The sequence below is a fragment of the Gekko japonicus genome, unplaced genomic scaffold (assembly GCF_001447785.1).
Source record: "Gekko japonicus isolate JY-2015 unplaced genomic scaffold, Gekko_japonicus_V1.1 scaffold682, whole genome shotgun sequence".
NCBI lineage: Eukaryota > Metazoa > Chordata > Lepidosauria > Squamata > Gekkonidae > Gekko > Gekko japonicus.
This window is the reverse complement of record NW_015167074.1, coordinates 560,452-579,592: the sequence shown is the minus strand read 5'-3', so window position 1 is coordinate 579,592 and position 19,141 is coordinate 560,452. Positions and strand designations below refer to the sequence as shown.

General features: G+C 48.7%; 1 protein-coding gene across 1 annotated transcript in view; it reads left to right on the top strand.

The window, feature by feature from the left end:
• The first annotated feature begins 3,046 nt into the window (after positions 1–3,046).
• The window catches only part of GABRB1 (gamma-aminobutyric acid (GABA) A receptor, beta 1), a 172,296-nt gene continuing 156,201 nt past the window's right edge, over positions 3,047–19,141 (top strand). Inside the window, exons 1-3 of the mRNA XM_015412764.1 lie at positions 3,047–3,090; positions 3,263–3,354; positions 3,769–3,836. Coding sequence (XP_015268250.1) covers positions 3,062–3,090; positions 3,263–3,354; positions 3,769–3,836 — 189 coding nt within the window. The 5' untranslated portion in view covers positions 3,047–3,061. The remainder of the gene's footprint in view (positions 3,091–3,262; positions 3,355–3,768; positions 3,837–19,141) is intronic.

Genomic DNA, 19,141 nt, shown 5'->3' with positions numbered 1-19,141 from the left:
TTGGCAAAGAACTTGTTTCAAAACTGAACTTTCCTCACTTACAGTGTCTGTTTACTCGGTAACTGAATGCTCCATACTGTTGCCCTGATTATTTGTTCACGACTCAAAACAAGCAGTGTTTTGTATTGGGCGTCGCTGGTGGCATTCAGTATGGCTCACAATTTTCTGGGTTGCTGGGCTTCTCTTGAATGAGGACAGCGCGGAGTTATTTTCTGTTGCCCCAGAAGGTCAGACCAGAACCAACGGTTTGAAAATAAAGCAAAAGAGTTTTCACCTAAACATTAGGAAGAACTTCCTGACAGAGCAGTTCCTCAGTGCAACCAGCTTCCTCGGGAGGTGGTGGGCTTTCCTTCTTTGGAGGGTTTCAAGCAAAGGCTAGATGGCCACCTGACAGCAATGCTGATTCTGTGAACTTAGACAGATCACAAGAAGGGAGAGCAGGAAGGGTTGCATCACTGCTTAGTTCTTGTGGTCTTTTCTTACATGCCCAGGGAAATGCTGATCGCCGTTTTGAGGTCAGGAAGCAATTTTTCTCCAGGCCACTTTGGCTGGGGATCCTGGAGGGTTTTTTAAAAACAAATCTTCTGGGCATGGAACAGGGGTCACTGGCAGTGGGGGGGGAGGTATTTGTGAATTTCCTGCATTGTGCAGAGGGTTGGACTAGATGACCCCGGAGGTCCCTTCCGACTCTACGATTCTATGATTCTATGAATGGGTAGAAAATCAGCTGCATTTTGAGTGCATGTGCTGCCTTATGCCCATAACATGCATTAGTTGACGGCATTTTGTTGTGCTGGTGCCCGGTCTGAATTTCCTCGATCAAATCACTTTCCCCAGGTTTTGGCATGAGAAGAACAAGCCAGGTATCTGCAACCCAATGTAGAATACTCGCTAAACCCAGCATGCTTGGCTTTAGGATCTCGGCAGGCAAAATGGCAAAAATAAGTCACACAGCTGTCTCCTCACCACTCTCTTCAATGAAGAAATGCCCTTGTTTTGTAGGGGTTTTTCTCTCCTGTTGGCTGCATTGGGTGGACTGGGCCTGGTGGCAGCCAGCACCTCACTTGTCCAGGTTGCAGTTGGTGATCTCCACCACCCACTTTGACCTACTCCTGTCCCAGACTTTGCAGGGAGGGGTGGGAGGAAGAAAAGAGGATGTACTAAAATGAATGACAAGAATACTTACTGAGAACAGTGGGAGATGCCTGAAGGCCCATTGGATATAATGAAATCCAGGAATGTCAATTGACTTGCATTGGCTCCGTTGAAATACATTACAGTACACAAATGTTGCCAAGAAAATGTGGATAGGATTTTGAGAATTCTGCTCTGGAAATTAGAATGACAGGCCCCAGTGTGGAAGGATGGTCCCCGGGACCAAATAAATGGCTTTGAGCCTGGAATGACAGCACCCAGATTGGAATGACAGTTCCTGGGACTGGAATGACAAATGCCCAAGCCATGAACATTCTGGGTATTTTTGATCAACTGCCAGAATCTTTATCAGCTAATGAAAAAATGTACTGTAGCAGAGGTTGTTCCTATATGTGAATTTGGAAGCCATGGGAAGAAGTTGCTGGTGTTGTTTCTGGAAGGAACCAGGAAACTGTTTTCGTTCCGTATTCCTCCTCCATTGGCAATTCCTGTGCAAAACAATGTTTACTTTTATCCAGTTTCTAGGTGGAGTTTTCGCTTTTGGGATCACTGTACAACCTTCAGAAACTTTAATTAAAATGTAGGTTATTTCATCCCACTGTGGGGGGGCTGACATTCCAGCTCCAGACTGCTTTCCAGTCCCAGAGATCATCATCCCAATCTGAGGGCTGTCATTCTAGTCCCAAAACACTTATGCCACTCTTACAGACTATCCTTCCAAACTAGTGGGTGTACTTCCAGACTTAGAGCAGTTTATCTGCTCCCGGGGACCATCATTCCACTCTGGGGACTGTTATTCCAGGCCCAGAGCAGTTTATCTGCTCCCGGGGACCGTCATTCCACTCTGGTCACTGTCATTCCAGTCCGAGAACACCAGTTCCAGTCCCAGGGGCCATCATTCCACTTTGGGGCTGTCTAGCCCCAAAATTCTTACACCATTCTTAGGGACCATCCTTCCAGTTCCAGAGCTGTTTATTTGAACCCAGGACTGTCATTCCACATTGAGGGTCACATTCCAGTCCCAGAACACTTCTGCCATTCCCTTGTACTGCCATTCTGCTCTGAGAGCTGTCATTCCAGGCCCAGAGCAGAATTTCTCTAAATCCCTTCCGCAGTTTCCTTGCAGCTTCCCTGTAAGGTATCCCAATGGAACCTCATGCAAGCCAATTGGCATTCCTGGCTCCCATTATATCCAATGGGCCTTCAGGCATCTCCCACTGTTCCCAATGGGCATTCTTGTCATTCCCTTCCGTACACCCTGGAAAAGAGGACGGCAGGCAGGGCCGGTTTCCATCCTAGCCGGTTCCAACCGCCTACAGAGTAGGACGCCCCTTTGAGGCTGGAGGCAGGGAAGCGAGGCCCTTGTCTCCCCCGGCGAGGGTCAGCGAAGAACGAAGGGGGGAGGTGCAGGGGTGGGGCGGGGGCCCCGGCTGTCATTTGACGGATTCCGTCGTCCCTGTTGCTGGCCGGAGACCCGGCACTGGCAGCTTCCAGCCAGGATGAGCTGCGCGGAGACCCGACGACTCCCTCCCGTCCGCGGCACGACGCGCCAGTCCGCAGCCCGCAGAAGCCGCGCGGGGCACTCCCAAGGTCCCGTCGGGGTTAATTGTCTGACCTGACGGAGGTGCCGCGGCGCAAAGGTGTCCGTGGAGGGGGGGGCAAGGGCCTCCGCGCATGCGCCGCCGTCTCCGGCATCAGAGCCCTGCCTGTGGATTGAAAGTTGCATTCCTTGAATCTTCGCGGAAGGGGGGGTGGGGAGCTGGGGTGGAGGGAGAGAGAGAGAGAGAGAGGCAGCAACTCTCTCCGCCCGGAGGAAGGAAGGAAGGAAGGAAGGAAAGAAGGAAGGAAGGAAGGAATGCGGGCAGTTCAGCTCCCGGAGTGCGCGGGGATCTGGTTCTTCCCGGTGATGGTCGCCCTGGTCTGCCATGCCAAGAGGTGAGGCCGGCGCCTGGCGGGCGGGCGGGCAAGGATCGCTCCCCTTCTCCCTTCGGGAGCCCCACGCCACGGATTTGCTTCTCTGCTGGGAGATCGGTAGGGTGGGGGTGGGTTGGAGGGGGGCAAGGGGGCTCTTTCCTAATCCTGCCCCCTTTTCTTGCTCCCTCCCCAGCGAGACTGAGCCCAGCAACATGTCCTACGTGAAAGAGACGGTGGACAGATTGCTCAAAGGATACGACATTCGCCTGAGGCCGGACTTCGGAGGTAAATTCGTTTCCCGCAGATTTGTTTACAAGGGGAAATCGCGGGGCTGCGCGGCGTCGCCCGGAGAGGCGGAGGTCAGATGCAAAGGCGAATCGGGTCGCAAAGGGGGCTTAATAGCTAGCTCTCTGTCACCCCCCCCACCCCCGTTCTCTGGCTCCCTTTCTTACACCCCCTCGCACACCCACCCTGCCTCCAAAGCGAGCAGACCTCAACTGATGCCACCAACCCTTTTCATTGTCCCAGCGGGGCTCGCCTGGGCAGGGAAAGCCGTCTTCCGAGTCCCACAGAACTCTTAGGCCGGAAGGACACACCTACCCTTCCGAGCACTAGGTTTCGAGGCGCGGGGGCCACGGGACGGACTTCCCGTTGGCTTTTGTCCGGGGGCCATTGAGAACCACCCGTTTCGATTTCCAGGTTCTCCCGTCGGCGTCGGGATGAGCATCGTGATCGCCAGCATCGACATGGTCTCGGAAGTCAACATGGTGAGTGCTCCCCGGGAGGAAAAGGGGGCGGGCAGGGGCGAAGAAGCGAGCGCGTTCCTCCGAAGCAGTGGGGCTCCGTTTCTGAAAGGCCGGCGATTTCCCGAGGTTCATGTTGCGCGGCGTGCGATCCGGCGGAACAGCGGTCCCGGAGCGTCCTGGAGAAACTCGTTTCGGGGGAGACTCGCTTGGGCGCCTCCTCGATCAGGCGCTGCGCGTGTGTGTGTGTTTGTGTGTGTAATACGCCGAACGGCGCCATCTGCCGGCCGCCGCGGCTCACTGAGTTTCAGCACCATGGACAGAGACCCGCTCTGCGCTTTGCTCGGGGCCTCTCTGTATCGCGTTCGGGTGCTTTGTCTACCGTGAGAAATCAAGCTGGGAAAGCCGATTTGGCTGAAGGAGAAAGGAAACCGCCAGGTTGACTGTCAGTGGGTGCTAACGAGTGGCCATGGAGTCGAATCAAATGCCAGGAAGGGGGTGGGGAGGGGTGGAACGGAGTCCCTGCGATTTTGTATGCAACTGGTAGCTGCTCTCTGTATTGTTGTGGACTGCATCCCTCCTTGCAGTAGCCTCCTGCTTTGAATGCAGGTGATAGAAGAGACAGGACAAGATGGCTGTATTAAGCACTTGCATTTCATATATTTTGGTCAAAGGCCATGCTAACATTGCTCAGAGAATGGATTCCCGCTGTTATGCGGTGATTAACTATATCGCAGTGACCAGCATCATGTTGCCCATAAATAATTGTGCTACTAGGTAGGGCTGGGCAACAACGGCTTTGCTGCCAGAGTCAGTAAGGCTTGTTGATTTTCCACCCTCATGTTTTGATCATCTCTTGTTGTGAAGACAGAATTGTAATGGGTGATCAATGAGTGCTGAATATCGATGTTGGATGGAGGAAGGCCGGAATGACAGGAATTAAATACAAAGGCCCAAATGGGCATTTGCAAGACAGAAATTAGAATGTGTTTGTTCATTGTGATTGGTTGATATTTCTGACTTGCTACTAGAACACGAGGGACGCTTCGTGTGTTGCTGGTTCCTGCACAGAGTAAGCAGTAATGTATGAAGTAGTGCTGAGGGCCAATTCATAGCACCGTTTTTGTCCAGAAGGCAACCCAAGATGGCTTTTTTTTCCAGTGGCTGATATGCAGTTATAGATACACCCCGTTTTCTCTTTTTCAATATACTTGGAGTCATTCAGTGAAAATGATTGGTGTTGGGTCCAGGACAAGCAAAGGGGAGTATCCATGCACCACAAAACTAATTTATGGGACTCGTTGCCACAAGATGGAGGGATGGCCATGAGTTTAGAGGGCTTTTTTAAAAAAAGAACTGTACGAATTTGTGCAGGACAACTCTATCAATAGTTAAACTACCTACTGAGATGTACGGCCCACCACCTCAAGGTTTATCCCCATATCTCTCCATGATGAAAGAATTCTTGCATTTTATGGTTGTTGTTTTTTTTTAAAAAAAAATCTGCCTTCCCACATTGGCTTTGCAGATTTCTTCGCCTATTCTCACCTTTCCGATGAAGAGTAAATGAAATGTTGGCAGCTACAGGATAGAAGTCATCATACAAAGCACTTGAGAAGTGTGCCGTCTAGGCTCACCTCTTCTTCTTGACGCCTTTCAGTGACACCTTCTCCCTGCAGACGCCTGAAAGAGCTACTATCCCTTAACGTCTCTCTCTCTCCCTACATGAATTGAGTCCACTGAACTCCTCCCTCTCTCCTGACACTCTCTTGAATCCTGTTCATCCCTTGCGGCTGGCTTGACCTCCTTGCCCCACTAGGTTCCCCACCCTCCCTCCACCAAGAGCAAAAGTGCTTAGGAAAGGAAACCCTTTCCATAGGCTGCCTTGTCATAAAACGATGCCCCTACACAATGCTGTCCTAGGCAACCACCTGTGTATTTATTTATTTATTCAGAGAACGGACTTGAGGGTTGCCTAGTGGTAAGGCCAGCCTTGGGATCAGGTCTCAATGGATAACCTGTTTGCTTTATCACATACGGTGGAGTAAGCCCCAAAGCTTCTACCATCAAGTCATGATTAAGGGGGGAATAGTTGCCACTGAAACACTTTGCAATCCGATCCGTTAGTATCTCTTGGGAATGGGTACAAAAGATGGGTGCTTAAAATTCCTGTTGTTCTAACAAAGGCAATTAAGGTTATTAGCCAGAAGGTATAGATAGGAACTCTCAGTCTGGGGCAAGGGATGCTCTGTATTCTTGGTGGTTGGGGGGGGGCAACAGTGAGAGGGCTTCTAGTGTCCTGACCCCACTGGTGGACCTCCTGATGGTTCCTGGTATTTTTGGCCACTGTGGACAGAGTGTTGGACTGGATGGGCCATTGGCCTGATCCAACATTGGCTTCTCTTATGTTCTTAAGGTTGGTTGGAAAGATCTCCAGGTTTGGCAAGCTGTTCAATCTGATCCCCACTCCAAAAAAAGATCCTGTGAGCAAAGCTCCCTCTAAGCCATGGAGTCTTGTGAGCAACAATTCTACTTTGTGAGCTGCTGGCATTCAAGTTGTGAGCGAGCGTTCTGGCTCCTGCATGAATTAGTTTGCTTTGGAGCTGTCCTTCCCGGGCTAAGACACAAATGTGTGAGCTGGAGGTTAAAAAACGGTGAGCTAGCTCACACTAACTCGGCTTAGAGGGAACACTGCCTGTGAGTTATGCTTTTGTCCATAGTGGCATGACTTTGCCTAACTGTGAAATAGCTGAGTGAAATGAATGAGGTCCCTAGCAGAGGCAAAGGCTTTGTTGCAAAGGGTTCCTATGAATGGTTCAGTGCTGAAAGTGCCTGTTAACTTAAATGGGAGTTAGGGGGACTCCCAATATCATTGGGGAAACCTAAAAACTTTGCAGGATTCCTTTGTTTTGCTCATCACAGCTGTATTCCTTCTGGATCTCGAGAACAGCAGAACGCATAACATGCCTGCCTCGTGCAAAGCTCTCACATTACTAGGATACCAGGATTCACTGGGCTCATTTTCAGCTTGGTTTTTTTAAATTTGTAAATGGCTACTACATTCTGTATTCATTCATTTTGCTTTCAGCCGGGATCATGTTTCCACTTGTAAACTTTTCTTTTCCTCCCAGCAGAGTGAGATGATTTTTTTTTGGGGGGGGGGTGTTGGAGAGCATACCCCTCAACCAAGTGATCCTCTCTGCCAAACTTTCTGACAGAGGGGACAAAGGTTTTCCATTTTACAGCAAATTCAATTCTCACGTGCAGAGAAGAAGAAGAGAAGGAGTCTCAAAGTGGCTTACAATCTCCTTTCCCTTCCCCTCCCCACAACAGACACCCTGCGAGGTAGGTGGGGCTGAGAGAGCTCTTGACAGAAACTGCTCTTTTTCAAGAACAGCTGAGCCAGAACTATGGCTTGCCTAAGGTCATCCAGCAGGTGCAAGTGGAGGAGTGGGGAATCAAACCTGGTTCTCCCAGATTAGAATCCGCGCATTTAACTACTATACCAAACTGACAAGCAAGACAGAGAGATGTGATAATCTTGGCATGTAAGTCTTCCTCCTTTGCTGGGATTCTCAAATGAAAGGTCTGTGTTTAAACTAAAAAAGAGTGTGTGCATGAAGGGAACTAAATGCTGGGCTCCCTTCCTCCATGGTGTTCGCTTGATTCCAGCATTTTTCTCCAAGGCTGATTGACCTCCCATTTTAGAGCAAGATCAGGAGAACACTGTTTTGACCACTGGAGTAAAGCTCAGGAGGAACTGGGGTTAACACTCTTTGCCTGCACTATCTGATTGGGTTTAAAAATAAACCCACCACTAGTTACTCTACAGGAGCTGCGGTGGCTCAAGTGGTTAAGACACTGAACTGCAGGCTGGGGAAGGTCAGTAGTTCAGCAGTTCGAGACCCGAGTGTGCCGCATGATGGAGTGAGCTCCCGTCTCTAGTTCCAGCTCCTGCCAACCTAGCAGTTCGAAAGCAAGAAATTGCAAGTAGATAAATAGGGACCACTTCAGTGGGAAGGTAACAGCGTTCCATGCGCCTTGGTGTTTAGTCATGCTGGCCACATGACCACGGAAACATCTTCGGACAGCGCTGGCTCTTCGGCTTTGAAACGGAGATGAGCACCGCAACCCTAGAGTCGGACTCAGCTGGCTTTCGAGCAAGGGAACCTTTACCTTTACCTAGTTACTCTACACATAAACAGGATGCTACCTATATTTCCCACCGCTAGAGCTGAGAAATAAGATGAGAAACTGGACCCTCACTGATTGCTCATACTGTCCAAGAGAAAGAGTTCTCCAATCCTTCCTCATCCAGATTTCTCAAATATTGTCTGGCTGGTCCTGTTTTTTGCTGTGGAGTGAAACATCTGCCTCTATGCATGCCCCACACTCTGCCTGCCTTCTAGAGGGAAGAATCACACACACAAAAACCTGGTATTTGTGTGTGTGTGTGTGTATACCTAGAAGTCATGGTTGACTTCTGGTGACCCCTAGTGGGGCTCAGACATTTCAGAGAGGTGGATTACTATTGCCTGCCTCTGTGTCCCAGCCCTGGCATTCCTTGGAGGTCTCCCTTCCAAGAACTTGCCAGGGTTGTCCCATCTTAGCTTCCGAGATCTGATGAGATCAGGCTTGCCTGGGCTACCCGGGTCAGTGCAATCGCAAAATGTTTGCTTCTTTCCACTGCATGGCTCTGGGGTGGAGCTGCACGCCACCAGTCTGGTACTTTGCCTCCTTTGGGCTGCCACTCCCACTGCCATTCCTGCAGAGAGGGGATAGATCCTGGGGTGCTGTGGGCCTTAGTTTGAGGTATGTGCAGTGGAGGTATGGTGGCTATCTTGGGGCTGGCAGCGAGGTCTCACCTGCAGGTTCCCAGAGGGTGGCCTTTGGCATAACATCCACTGGCCCCTCTATCATGGTCCCACTGGTCCTCCTCAGCCAGTGGCCTTGATTCCTCAGGCTCTTCCCCTGAAGACTCTGCTGATTCTGCATCTAGCATCTGCTCCGTTGTTTTAAGGAACCCACACTGGAACAGAAAAAGATGCGGCTCAAAACCACATTCAAATACCCCGCGGCCAACGCCGTGCTTTCTGCAGAGTCACCCCTGAAGGGCCATAAAACGGCCATAAATCTATGCAGATGGCACCATAAAACCGAGAGATCAAATGTAGTGAAAGCATCACGCCGTCTGGACACTGCCATAAAATCCGACAATCCATCAAAGTGAAAGTGGCATGCAACGCAGAGGGGGGTTTCTCTCCCAGCGTGAGTTTGGCAAGACAGCAGAGCAAAGGCTAGATGCAGAACAGGCCAACGTCTGAATCACTGGCCTTGTTGGAGGGGAGGTCATCATGACAACCAGATCTGGGAACAGAATAGCAGGCACAGAAGGCTCGCTTCTGCTTCTACATTACAGAATCATGAAACTCCTCTTTGCAACGACTGACGGGAAGTGGGAACTCTGTGCACAGGGGCGATCCTCTTTGGCAGGAACATCTGCTTGCTCCGCTGCCCCGTCAGATTATCTTTCTTCTCTTCCTTCACCCCATGCAGCCGCGAAAAGCAGACAGTGTGGCACCAGAATAGCTGTCATTTCCAGAGATTCCCAATTAAATTCAAGAAGTTGAAGGTATTACAGCATAGAGGACATTTCAATTAGTTAATTATACTTTACTCAGGTGGCTTAAATACATTCTGTAGCCTCACAGGCTGTAATCGCAGCAGAGCACTTCGAATCATTCAAAGCGGAGCTGGTGGGCTGGCTTTCCTTGCAGAAATGTAAACAGTGACTTTCATTCACTCAGGCCACAGCTGAATGCAAGCGCACTGCAAATGAGACAAAATAAGGTCACTGTGTCCTAGTGTCCGGCAAAAATCTCCATCCCTGCCCATACGGTTGGAGACACCCAATTTTAACATTAGGTACACCCAAGTCCTAAAGGCTCACAGACTGCACGAGAGAACCAGGAGACCTCTGCAGAGTCGCAGGGTTCTGGGCTGCTTCTCTCCAGAACTGCCCCGGGGACAACCAGCTGCTTCTTTTTACTTGTTCTGACACTTTCTGAAAAGGAATTCTGTGTTTCAGATTGGGTTTCTGGAACTCAGGAAAAGATGTGCAGCAAGCAATGAGCCAATTTGGTGTAGTGGTTAAGCGTGCGGACTCTAATCTGGGAGAACTGAGTTTGATTCCTCCACATGCAGCTGCTGGTGTGACCTTGAGTCAGTTATGGCTCTCTCAGAGCTGTACTCTCAAGGGCAGTTCTCGGGAGAGCTCTCTCAGCCCCACCTACCTCACAGGTCTGTTGTGGGGAGGGGGAGGGAAAGGAGATTGTAAGCCACTCTGAGACGCCGAGTGAAGGGCAGGGTATCAATCCAATCTCCACTTCCTCCTCCTTCTGCACCTTCGTCTTCTTCATAGCATAGCACAGTTATATGTTGTTTCACCAGTTAAAAGCCCCCATATGCATTCTGAAGCTTCAAGAGGCCTCGTGTTCACCTTAGTGGCAAGCACAGGTGCAGGACCGCAAGGTTCCCTTTATTTATTTATTTATTTATTTATTTAGGCATTTTTACCCCGCCCTCCCCGCGAGCGGGCTCAGGGCAGCTTACAAGGGGCATGAGCCCATACATAAAACCAGATAAAACAGTAAAATCATGAATACTAATAACAATAACAATAATAAAGTGCTTTCTGTAAACAAGGCGGTCTTGAGTGGTTTTGATGGCGTCCTTAATCCTCCCCATTGGGGTGGCACTGTCCAGCAGATAGTTCAAGCCAATCCCACATTGTCAGTGCCATGCAATTTATGGCGGAACTTCCAAGGGTGAGTCCTAATCCCGATGGTATCACCACCATTGGTGGTGGTGGCAGCGGCAGCCACCACCATTGGTGGTGGTGGCAGCGGCAGCCCCTATTCGAAAGCCTGGTGGAAGAGCTCCGTCTTGCAGGCCCTGCGGAACTGCATAAGGTCCCGCAGGGCCATGATCTCCTCCGGGAGCTCGTTCCACCAGGTTCCACTGAAAATGATCTAGCCCTGGTCGCAGCAAGCTTTACCTCCCGGGGGCCTGGGATCACCAGGCAGTGTTGGGTCCCCAACCAAAGTGCTCTTGGGGGTATATATGGGGAAAGGCGGTCCCTCAGGTAAGTCGGACCCTGGCCATGTAGGGCTTTAAAGGTGAGTACCAGCACTTTGAAGCGGACTCGGTATGCTATTGGCAGCCAGTGCAGCGCTTTCAACCCAGGCCGGATGTGCTCCCACTTGGGGAGACCCATCAGCAGCCTGGTCGCCGCATTCTGCACTAGCTGCAGCTTCCGGATCTGCGACAAAGGCAGCCCCATGTAGTCTAGCGTTTGCAGAGCCACCACCCTCCCCTGAAGTGAATGGCAAAACCCCAGCATAAATTGTATCACTGTTGGAGGGTACGAAAATCATCTATAATGCTTTATACGGATGTTGGGGGTGGGGTGGGGTGGGGTGGGGATTAGTAGAATTGAAGAGCTAGTTAGGGCTTCCAGACAGGCAACACAATGAAAGCTGAACATAAGTGCTTCCTAGTTGCTGCTCCACTTCCACAGTCACAGTATTTCTGGCTATGGGTCTGGCATGATGCATGGGGAAAGAACTCCAGCACTTCTGCCCAGACACTGAGGAGGCCACCCAGATAAGGTACTTGCCTAAAACTCCTGAATTCCATTATATGAAGCCAAATATCATTATCATTATAAAATAGGGTGCCCGGATTGCCTCAGTAAATGTCAGGAGATTTTGAGGGTGTGCCTGAGTTTTTTGGAAGATGTGATGTCATTTTTGCTCTAGGAATTTCCCCTAATCTCTATGATAAAGACCATAGAGACCGTGTCACTATGGAGGACATTTTTTTCCTCCTGCTTCTCTAAGTCTCAAGGGTGGGGGGATTGGGACTGAGGGTGGGGGTTTATCCACTATGGGAATACAAACCACAAGCCCTTTTATAAAAGGAGCTATACGTGTAAACCGATTGGAGTATAAATAAAATAACAGTATTTGGGCATTGTGTTTGAAGGCATAATGAAATCCGTCAAGTACTTTTGCAGAAAGATCAAAAGAAGCCTTGTTAGGCACCATCTGGGCCTGTGTATCAGATATGCATGTCAAAGGCTCCAACTCTTTACTTAAAAGGGGGTGTATGTGCACGTGTGTGTGTGCACGCACACGGACACAATGGGTTTGACATGTGTGGATCAAATTGCTATGATTATTATGAGATATAGAAGAGTAATTGCAACAAATGGTTCTTTCAACACACTGCGAACCAAAAGAGTTAAGCTGACCATATATATTATAAAAATACAAAATTTATTAGGGTGAACACATATTAAAATATATTCGGGTTAAAAAAATTTCAAGTATCAGACTAATAAAAACATATCAAATATTAATACACATGATGGGTCCACACTTTCCAACTAAGGACCAAATGCGTTTCGACCTCAAAGGGCCTTCCTCAGTGGTCACTATGCAACATTTTATAGACACACATTCAAACAAATGTATACAGGTTCTTTAGTATACTTATTTTAAGACCAGATGTTGTATCCTGAAATTATAAAAATATAGAGGGGGGGGGAAGAGGGGAAAAGAAACTCAAATTATTATTCCAAATGTATACCAAATCCTTATTTATTTAACAATTGATTTTTTCAAACTAGAATTACCTTATATGTTTGCAATTGTGTTGCTGGTATTAATGATGGGCCACAGGTATGGCCATATTCATTCTAATTATTCTAAATAAAAACCATGACATGAAATAATAAAATTATTATATTAGTAGTTCCAATTGTTATATTTAAAGTAGCCTAATAGCCATAAAAATTAAATTGACCAACAAACCTGGTACTGAGATTTCAAAAGTCTGAATGTGTGTCATTCCATCAAGATAAGGATTCTGTTATAGGCTGCTGTATTAGCTACCATATATACTCATTCTGAGGTGATGCAATCACCAATGAACCTTGCACCATGCCAGTCAGGTGAGATGCAAGATGCAAGATGGGAGGGGGTAGAGAATATGAACATCTGTATCTGCTTTCTGTAAAGAATTTTTCATTGACATGTTTCCCCCTCCTCCCTAAGATGTTCCTGGTCTCTCTCTCTTTCTCTCCTCTCTACCCCCTCCATCTGACTCGGCAGGGGAAGGCAGCCACGCTACAGCAAAATCTACATAAATGGAAACCGCTGAGGGTGGATGGCCTTCTGAATTTATGGATAGAAATGTTTAGAAATGCTCACAATGACTAGTGATGCAGTTAGTGGCGGCATTAGGGAACGTCTTCAGGAAAGTCCTCACTAGCCCTTTGGGAAACGTATGGCTCTCCAGCCACAAAGGGTGAGAATCAAGGACAAAAAAGGGCCACAAGCCGATCGTTCCTCCCTTTTCCCAACTGACGTGATTCTCGCATCTCTGTTCTCAAAAGGATCTGATGGGCATTGGCTGCTCACGCCCACCCTGAACAATAGAGCAGAATGGATGTCAAAATGTTCCAGAGGTGGTCGAGCCCCACTAATCAACAAGGCTCTTCAGACTCATCAGGTGCCCTTGTGACCATTCCAGAGGAAATCGTCGGTCTCCGCTCTCCTCTGATGAAGATGCAGCCTCTGTAGATGGTGGCAGCTTTGTTAGGAACAGTTGTCAGAAATTTCATACTGCGCTCATTTCAGGAAGGCTATTTGAGGGGAGTGCTTGCCCTGCCCAAGGCTCCATTTTATTGTTTGTTTGTTTGCTTGCTTGCTTGCTTTATTTATACCCTGCAGCCTCTCTCCAGAAGAAGAAGGAGGAGAAGGAGAAGAAGGAGGAGGAGAAGGAGGAGGAGGAGGATTTATACCCTTCACTACCCAAAGGTGTCTTAGAGCGGCTTACAAACTCCTTTCTCTTCCCCTCCCCACAACAGACACCCTGTGAGGTAGGTGGGGCTGAGAGAGCTCTTAACAGAAACTGCTCTTTTTCAAGGACAGCTCTTATCAGAGCTACGGCTTGCCCAAGGTCATCCAGTCAGGTGCAAGTGGAGGAGTGGGGAATCAAACCCAGTTCTCCCAGATTAGAGTCCGCACGCTTAACCACTACACCAAACAAAGGACTTGGGGCAGTTTACAACATTAAAAAATACAATAAATACAAAGACAATACAAATAAATGCAATAAGTAGAACAAGAAAACTATTCAAAACATGGACTTAACAACAAATTAATCATGGAGAGAAAAAGAAAGGCCAGCTCCCCAATCCGTAACACTAACCAAAGGCTGCATGAAACAAAGCAGCGTGACATGCCTATGGAAGGACTGAAGATCCTGCAGGGCACAGACTTCTCCACTATGGGGAGCTGATTCCAGGGAGAAGGGGCAGCCACTGAAAAGGCCCTTGCCCTGGTCATTGACAAGTGGCAATTCGCAGGCACCTGTAGGAGACCCTGTGAAGGTCACTCTGCTTCCACCTCAGACTTTCATCCCCGCTTCCCCAAATCCCTGCTCTTCAGTGTATTTTGCTTCTTTCTCACCTCTCATAGCTACTTTCTGGGCCATCTACAGCCTCCCTTCCTGCTTCTTCCTGTCAACAGCATGCAACTTCTCCTGTTCTTAAATCCTCTGGGATCTCTCCCAGGTTTCCCTAGCCCATCCTTTTCTCAATGCCCTCTGTCATCTACAGTTCTCTTCCTCGGGTCTCTCTTCCTCCTACCTTTCTCCTACCCCAAAAATCTCCAGGTATTTCCCAACCTCGAGCTGGCAATCCTAGCAGTGTCAGACTAGCTGGCTTTCCCATCTGCCATCTGTGGCAAATCCTTTCTCCCTCATCTCGACCAGGGTGGGGATGCCAGAATGGCATTTCCAAAGGAAAATTGTTGTCATGCAGGGTCCTGATTTGGATGGGGGCCAAATCAGGAGAGTTCACTCTTTTTCCACTCTGGGCAGGGTTCACACTCTCTGCGCTCTGTCCAATGCAAATGCGCTGAATTAGAACTCAAGACATCGAACACCATCTCTCCTCCCGGCTTAAATAGAGACTTGGGTTTCTTTACTCACTGTAATTGCTACTAGCTCTACAAGAACCACTCTTTAAAGACATGTCTCCTTCTTGCAGCCTCCCTTCCTTGAGGCTCCTTGCCAGTTGCTGCTTTAAGGCCTCTCCTTCTAAATACTCTTCTCTGTACTCTTGCACAGGTTTGCTTTTGGTCATGGCCTTTGTTGGCAATAAGGGCCACCAAGGATGCCTCCATCCTACGAGCACATTATCACACATTGCGCTTTCCCCTTGGCTGTGATTTTGCAATTTATAGCGTTTTGTGAAAACTCATTTTCCATATTTCTTTGAAAATCCTCCCGAAAATATGCCTACTGTTCCTTCATGAGAGCAATTTTTTTAAAGGCATGATGCTTCACACCAGGATTGCAAAACCATTTGGAGATCTTGTTCTAATGGGGATTCCGTTACTAACTCGCAAAAGCATAATTTTCTACTTTGCATGGTACGGCCTGGTCTGAAGGTAACCGATGCCACTTGTGAGCTGTCTGCAGCCTTGCAGAATGTTTTTTGATACATCTGTTTGATGAGATCTTCAAACACGTTTCTATCCCAGTTCTTAAAACATTTAATTGAGCCTGCATGCTTTGGCTAACAGCCACGGAGCTCAAATCTGTGTGGCACTTTGCCAACATAGGAATGCTGCAGGTGGGTACCATCTGATTCCCCAGTGCAACATGATGACCTGCGAGATGAGCTACAACGAGCAGGCAAACATCCTGCATGCAGATGCATACATTGACTTATAAGAAGAAGCCGATACGTGTTCAGTTTAAAAATAAAACTGGGAACCAGTTCTTGGATAAATGTGGGCTTCAAACTGCACATTCAGTGGCACGTCCATCCAGAAGGGCCCGGGGCTCAATGGTAGTACATCTGCTTGGCATGCTGAAGGTCCTCAGTATAACCCCCAGCAGCTCCAGTTCAAAGGACCAGGAAGCTGATGACGTGGAAGACATTTACCTGCTGCCAGTCTGAGTTGATAATACTGACCTTGATAGTCTGCTGCACTATAAGGCAGCTTTGTGTGTTCAATATGACATTCATATGATGAAAAACCATGTGCAGGGCTATTTTTGGGCAGGAACGCACAGGAACGGAGTTCCGGCTGGCTCCTGAGTTGGCCACGCCCAGCAGGAACTCATTAGCATAATAGGCCACACCCAACAGCAGGAACTCATTAGGATTGGCTACATTAGGGGTGTGTGGCCTAACATGCAAAGGAGTTCCTGCAACAAAAAAAGGCCCTGGGTTTTGACCACAAACAAGGTCAACAGAATAAGAAGGGAAAGGTGGGTGTGGCTGGATGACCACACTTCTGGTAACATGGGGGTGTGGCTTAATGTGCTAATGAGCGGTGCTGTCAGGGTGTGGCCTAATATGCTAATGAGTTTTGCTGTTGTGTGTGGCCTATTATGCTAATGAGTTCCTGCTGGGCTTTTTCTCTAAAAAAGCCCTGCGTAAATTGTACATGCATTCACTGTAATATCTGTAGAGGGCTACCATGCATTGGCGTTGAACTGTGTGTTTATTGGCAATGGAACTTGTAACGTGTCGGGTGCTTTCGCACACACTAAATAGCACACTTTCAAGCCACTTTCCATGCACTTTGGAACTGGATTTTTATTTATTTATCATTTCAATTTATATCCCGCCCACCGCACAAGCAGGCTCAGGGCGGATCCCAACAATAAATTCCATTACAATCTAAAATGATTCAATAAATAAATATCAAATATTAAAATTAATACAATAAAAGCAGTTAAAATCAGTTAAAGGGGTAAAAGGTAAAGGTTCCCTTGCTCAAAAGCCAGTCATATCCAACTCTAGGGTTGCGGTGCTCATCTCTGTTTCAAAGCCAAAGAGCCAGCGCTATCCGAAGACGTTTCCGTGGTCATGTGGCCGGCATGACTAAACACCAAGGTGCATGGAACGCTGTTACCTTCCCACCGAAGTGGTACCTATTTATCTACTTGCAATTTCTTGCTTTCAAACCGCTAGGTTGGCAGGAGCTGGAACTAGAGATGGGAGCTCACTCCGTCATGCGACACACTCAGGTCTCAAACTGCTGAACTACTGACCTTCCACAGCCTGCAGTTCAGCGTCTTAACCACTTGAGCCACCGCAGCTCCAGTTAAAGGGGACAGTGAAGCAAATTTTAATTTCAGTTCCTACAGCTAGGAACGAATGGGCCGAAGTCGAGCCATAAAAGTCTTGTTCATGGTAGCCCACTGCCTCAGCCAAAGGCCTGGCGGAACAGCTCTGTTTTGCAGGCCCTGCGAGACTGTAATAGCTCCTGCAGGGCCCCGATCGCAGTCGGGAGCATGTTCCGGCAGGCCGGGGCCAGGGCCAAAAAAGTCGTGGCCCTGGGTGACGCTAGGTGAACATTTTTCGGGCCAGGAATGACCAGCAGATGGTTCTCTGCAGAGCGCAAGGCTCTCCAGGGCCCATATTTTACTGCGTGAAACGGCAAAATCCACTCGCAAACCATCGCTAACGGATTGAAACGGCCTTATTTAGCATATGTGAAAGCGCCCTATGCTGAAGTTTAAAATTCTGAACATGTCGTGTCTTGATAGGGTGCTGAACAAGGGATGAAGGCGTGACACCCAAGGGGTGGTTCACCCAGGGCTCTTTTTGTAGCAGGAGCTTTTTTGTATATTAGGCCACACACCCCTGATGTAGCCAATCCTCCAAGAGCTTACAGTAGCCTCAGTAAGAAGATCTCTGTAAGCTCTTGGAGGATTGGCTACACTAGGGGTGTGTGGCTTAATATGCAAAGGAGCTCCTGCTACAAAAAGAGCCATGCGTGACGTTTGTTATTCATAGAGTGTAATGAACATGTAAAATATGAATGCCAGACCGACATACCTTGGACAACCATGGCCCATGTAAATGGGAGCCCGCACTTATGTCATTCATGCTTCATGTGTTTGCTGCAGAAATTGCTAGTGCAACACTGGGATAGCTACGGCAAATAGTATTTCTCTGTAAGATCTAGCAATGGTGTGGTGATTAGAGAGTTGGACAGGGATCTGGAAGGCCCCAGTTCCAATCTCTACTCTGCCATGGAAGCGTGAGGGTCCCCCTGGGCCAGTCATTCTCTCTCAGCTCAACCTGCCTCACAGCTTCAGAAGGTAGCCGTGTCGGTCTCCGGTAGAACAGCTGGATTCGAGGCCAGTAGCAGCTTAGAGATCAAGACAATTTTTTTAGTATAAGCTTTCAAGAGTCAAAGCTCCCTTGGTCAGATACCCCACAGGGTTAATATTGTGAAGATAAAATGTAGGAGGGGAGAACAACACTGGGTGTGGGGTTGCCATGCCACACACACCCCCGGTTGGGCCAAGGGAACCCTCGATTTTGAGGGGGTCGATCTGCTGCCAGCCAGCTGGTCGGTGGGGGACGCCCCACCCCTGAACAGCAGCATCCCACGGGGACGCCACCGACATGATGACATCACTGGTAGTGACATCATCACGCAGGGGGCGTCGTGGGGCAATGCTGTAGCAATCGGGGGGAACTCCATGGTTACTGATAGACTAGTTTTTGCCCTGGTGTGATGACGTCACTTCTGATGACATCATCACATCAGACGCGCTTTGTGTGCATGGCAGGAACACCCCAAGGAGGATCCAGGAGCCCCCCGTCTTGGGAAAGGTAAGACCTGGCGATCCTAACTGGGTGCCACTTTGGGTCCCTGTTGTGGAGAAAAGCAGGGCACTGAATACCTAAATGAATAAATAAGCACTGAGATGATCTTGCAGACATTTGACATGTTTGGATGGAAGCTTCCCAGATTCTTGGTTCAATGCAACAGAACAAAGCTAGAAGCAAAGGTAAGTTTGGCTGGGAGCCTTTTGTAAGGTGTCCTGTGCATCTTCCCATCCTCTGCACTGACCATGTTGTCCTATGCTACGGAAATTACCACAAGAGTAGGGCAATGGCAGCAGAGTAGCAACACGACCTCTTGGCATTAGATAGCCTCACTTTGTTGCTTAGAACTGCAGAAAGGGGAGCCTGTTTTATGAATAAAGAGCATTTGAGAGGCAGGGACAGTTTCTCTGGCATCACACCTATTCACAACATCACTTCCAGTGCAAAAATGAAGTGGTGACATCGTGGAAGAGCAATGCTCTAGGATTCCCCCAAAACTCTGGCGAACCAGAGAGTTTGCGGGGAATTCCAAGAATGACACAATGGCATCACTTCCAGTTCTGTACCAGAAGTGATGTTGTGCATTGCCATGATGCCAAAGAGCCCTCCTTCCCCT